The sequence below is a fragment of the Staurois parvus genome, unplaced genomic scaffold (assembly GCF_062004578.1).
Source record: "Staurois parvus isolate SC_StPar_1 unplaced genomic scaffold, SC_StPar_1.0 ptg001428l, whole genome shotgun sequence".
Lineage (NCBI taxonomy): Eukaryota > Metazoa > Chordata > Amphibia > Anura > Ranidae > Staurois > Staurois parvus.
Window position 1 is genome coordinate 1 of NW_028319224.1, and position 5,000 is coordinate 5,000.

The 5,000-nt window shown below is 46.1% G+C and overlaps 1 protein-coding gene across 1 annotated transcript in view; it reads left to right on the forward strand.

Annotated features, from left to right (window-relative positions):
• Nucleotides 1-3,769: 3,769 nt before the first annotated feature.
• LOC149436066 (rho GTPase-activating protein 19-like) overlaps nt 3,770-5,000 on the forward strand; it is an 8,952-nt gene continuing 7,721 nt past the window's right edge. Inside the window, exon 1 of the mRNA XM_089662083.1 lies at nt 3,770-3,849. Coding sequence (XP_089518209.1) covers nt 3,841-3,849 — 9 coding nt within the window. The 5' untranslated portion in view covers nt 3,770-3,840. The remainder of the gene's footprint in view (nt 3,850-5,000) is intronic.

A 5,000-nucleotide genomic window follows, 5' to 3' on the forward strand; every position in this document is an offset into this window, starting at 1 on the left:
CTCTGACCCTCGTTTCCTCTCTCGGGCTCCCGCTCTCTGACCCTCGTTTCCTCTCTCGGGCTCCCGCTCTCTGACCCTCGTTTCCTCTCTCGGGCTCCCGCTCTCTGACCCTCGTTTCCTCTCTCGGGCTCCCGCTCTCTGACCCTCGTTTCCTCTCTCGGGCTCCCGCTCTCTGACCCTCGTTTCCTCTCTCGGGCTCCCGCTCTCTGACCCTCGTTTCCTCTCTCGGGCTCCCGCTCTCTGACCCTCGTTTCCTCTCTCGGGCTCCCGCTCTCTGACCCTCGTTTCCTCTCTCGGGCTCCCGCTCTCTGACCCTCGTTTCCTCTCTCGGGCTCCCGCTCTCTGACCCTCGTTTCCTCTCTCGGGCTCCCGCTCTCTGACCCTCGTTTCCTCTCTCGGGCTCCCGCTCTCTGACCCTCGTTTCCTCTCTCGGGCTCCCGCTCTCTGACCCTCGTTTCCTCTCTCGGGCTCCCGCTCTCTGACCCTCGTTTCCTCTCTCGGGCTCCCGCTCTCTGACCCTCGTTTCCTCTCTCGGGCTCCCGCTCTCTGACCCTCGTTTCCTCTCTCGGGCTCCCGCTCTCTGACCCGCGTTTCCTCTCTCGGGCTCCCGCTCTCTGACCCGCGTTTCCTCTCTCGGGCTCCCGCTCTCTGACCCGCGTTTCCTCTCTCGGGCTCCCGCTCTCTGACCCGCGTTTCCTCTCTCGGGCTCCCGCTCTCTGACCCGCGTTTCCTCTCTCGGGCTCCCGCTCTCTGACCCTCGTTTCCTCGCTCGGGCCCCCGCTCTCTGACCCTCGTTTCCTCGCTCGGGCCCCCGCTCTCTGACCCTCGTTTCCTCGCTCGGGCCCCCGCTCTCTGACCCTCGCTCGGGCCCCCGCTCTCTGACCCTCGCTCGGGCCCCCGCTCTCTGACCCTCGCTCGGGCCCCCGCTCTCTGACCCTCGCTCGGGCCCCCGCTCTCTGACCCTCGCTCGGGCCCCCGCTCTCTGACCCTCGCTCGGGCCCCCGCTCTCTGACCCTCGCTCGGGCCCCCGCTCTCTGACCCTCGCTCGGGCCCCCGCTCTCTGACCCTCGCTCGGGCCCCCGCTCTCTGACCCTCGCTCGGGCCCCCGCTCTCTGACCCTCGCTCGGGCCCCCGCTCTCTGACCCTCGCTCGGGCCCCCGCTCTCTGACCCTCGCTCGGGCCCCCGCTCTCTGACCCTCGCTCGGGCCCCCGCTCTCTGTGTTCCCATATTTCATTTTGCCTGTAAAATGGATGATCATTAGCACCTGCTTGGTGCTAATGGATGGGCTAACATTGCACCGCACAGCATGTCCCTAGAGTGGCCCTGAACCGCCTCTCTGACACAAGTCTACAGAAACTCGGACAACTCACAGGGCCACAGTGTCGCACTAAACTGGAGGGGGCAAAATCCGGATCCGCTTCCAGGATTTATTGCCAAAGCTTCATTGGACAAGCTGAAGCTAGACGCTGATCGGTTTCTATACAGACGTGATCCGGATTTTGCACCCTCCAGTTCTAGAACCCTTTCGTGTGTCAGTGACTTCAAGGGGCCCGTATGTCCCATACCTTCCCCTGTATCGGAGAGGTCAGGCATGGGCCGGGACCACCATTGTCCCATGGCAGGTTTTGGTCATACATTGCTTTTCCTTTTTGAAGCAAATCTGCGCTCATCGATTCTATAAATTGGAGAATGAACCAGTATTTGCTGACTGTGATTAGTATGTACATGCTGCCCTCTACTGGCCAAGCTGGGTAATATAAGACATTTTCTATGGATGTGAAACTTCAATCTAGAGTACAATCATGTTTATAAGAAGAAGAAATAATGATTTAATTTTTTTTAATTACTTTTTTTTTTTTTTTTTTTTTTTTTGAATGACTATTTTTTTAAGTGACTTTTTAAAATTATTTTTTAAATGTGCTTTTTTTTTTTATTACAAAAAATAAAATAAATATAATTTTTTTTATATGTACAGTATACCACAAGAAGATTGGCAGGCTGCAAGTTCACATTTGTCTTTGTGTTATGAGTAGCAAAGCCATTATAACCAAATGGGTGTTACAGATAATTTCTGATAGAACTACTTTTTCCTTTTTAAACTTACTTTTTTTTTTCCTTCCAATTACTTTTTCCTTTTAAATTCCTTTTTTTTTTTTTTTCTTTCTTCCAATTACTTTTTCCTTTAACCACTTGCCTACCGGGCACTTATACCCCCTTATTTACCAGGCCAATTTTCAGCTTTCAGCGCTGCCGCACTTTGACAATTGCGCGGTCATGCAACATTGTACCCATATGAAATTTTGATAATTTTTTTCTCACAAATAGAGCTTTCTTTTGGTGGTATTTAATCGCCACTGGGCGCTTTACTTTTTGCGCTATAAATAAAAAAAGTTTCTTTGTTTTTATTATAACATTTTTCAAACAGGTAATTTTTCTCCTTCACTGATGTGCGTTGATGAGGCAGCACTGATGGGCACTGATAGGCAGCACTGATGGGCACTGATAGGCAGCACTGATGGGCACTGATAGGCAGCACTAAAGGGCACTGATAGGCAGTACTAATGAGGTGGCACGGATAGGCGGCACTGATAGACAGCACTAATGAGGTGGCACGGATAGGCGGCACTAATATGCAGCACTGATAGGCGGCACTGATAGGTGACACTGATGATGGGTACTGATAGACAGCACTGACTGGCATCACTGCTGGGCACTGACTGGCGGCACTGACTGGCACAACCGTTGGGCACTGACTGCTGGGCTGCACTGGTGGGTGGCACTGGTGGGCAGCACTGGTGGGTGGGCACAGGTGGGTGCATTGCTGGGCACAGGTGGGTGCATTGCTGGGCACAGGTGGGCGGAACTTGCGGGTGGCACTGCTGGGCACCGATCATCAGTGCCCTGATGATCGGTGCCGATCCCCGCTCTGACAACTGCCGGTTCTCGGCAGTACTTTCCTCACAATCTGACAGCGTGAGGAAAGTGCAGCTGAGAACCGGCACTTGCATTTCCCTCTGATCAGCGTGTCATTGGACACCGCTGATCATGTGCTAAAAGGCCGCTGTGATTGGCCTTTTACCACATCACGTGATCAGCTGTGTCCGTAGGACACAGCGATCACGGAGATCACCGGGTGCGCGCCCCCTGGGGCGCGCAGGAGAGCGCGTTCTGGGAAGACGTCATATGACGTCCACTCAGAACTGGCCGGCCGCAGTGCAGCAGTCATTCGGCTATCTGCGGTCGGCTACTAGTTAAATTACTTTTTTTTTTTTTTCTTCCAGTTACTTTTTCCTTTTAAATAATTTTTTTTTTTTTCTTTATTCCAATTACTTTTTCCTTTTTAAATTACTTTTTTTTTTTTTTTTTTACGGCTATTTTTTAATAAATTCAGGTAGCTTTTTAAATTTTATTTTTCTTTAAATTACTTTTTTACATATATATATATATATATATATATATATATATATATATATATATATATATATATATATATAATATACACACACATACATGTGTACACACACATGTACATACATGCACACATATACATATTCGCACGTGTGTGTATATATGCATGTTTGTAATTTTTTTTACTTTTCCGTACATTAGGAGAAGAATCTATTGGCAGGCTGTCAGTTTACTTGTGTGTGTTACAGCCAATAATATCTGATATAACTAATTTGTTTTCTTTTAGCAACTTTTTATAAAACAAAGAAATGATCTTTTTTTTTTTTTTTGGTGTGTGGTTTTTTTTTTTTTTGTAGTTCAATAAACATAACCCAGGAACACCGGATGTCACTGCTGCAAACAGACACACTCGCTCGCGTTCTTTTAGTGGAATGATTAAGGTAAAGCTCCGCTGTTGTAAGTACAGCATCTGGTTTTTTTGTTTTGTGTTTTTTTTTTTTTTTTTTAATAAAATGCATGTTCTTGGCATTCTTTACAAGTAGTAAAATTAGTTCAATAAACAAGCCATCACTCAAGGGGCACTGAAATCCTTTTTGTTTTTTGTTTTTTTCCTTTTTTCCTTTCTGTTGTGTATTTATTCCCCGATCTCCTTTATGATGAATGAAGCGGGAAGTGATGAGGATTTCTGCTACAGCCAGGGAAGCAGCTGATCAAAGAGATTTGTGTTTGATCAGCTGGCCTTGGATGGCAGAGGAGGGATCGGGGGTCCCTCGATATTTACATAAAGAGTACCTGTTGCTGCCCAAAGCGATCACAAAGGGGGGCTTGTTCACCCCTCGTAATAGCAGAAAAGGTAAATTAAAAAAAAAATTGAGATAAAAAAAAAAAAAATGAATGGCACCTTTATCCTCCCGTGCATACATGTAGATCCCACGCACGTATGTAATTGGTGATTGCACCACACGTGGGATATCTCTGCATCTACTGCCATCATTCACAGGTCTAAATGGAGGACCTCTAAAGGCTTTTAAAGCGCCCCCTATGAACAATTTTATGTACTGTAGTTTGTGCACTTGTGACGTCTATTTACTTGTTGCAACATCTTTTATATTTTAGCAAAAAAAAAGAAGGGTATTCTAGTCTGTGTGCACTAAAATTCATTTTACTGCCAATAGCCACCATTATATTTACCAGGGCCTCTACTTAGAGCCCACATTTTCTGAAAGCAATTTTCTAGCCAAAAAAAAGTGAAAAAAAAATAGAATTGGGTGAAGCTCCATAAGGGGATAAAGACAGAAATAAACACCTGGCAGGGATACTAATCTCTCTCCACTCCATCGCGGGGGGAAAAAAAGTGCCTTTTTAGTTAAAAAAAAAAAAAAATATATATATATATATATATATATATATATATATATATTTTTTTTTTAAAAAGTACATGATAGATAATAGATAGATAATAGATAGATAATAGATAGATAGATAATAGATAGATAATAGATAGATAGATAATAGATAGATAGATGATAGATAGATGATAGATAGATGATAGATAGATGATAGATGATAGATAGATGATAGATAGATAGAT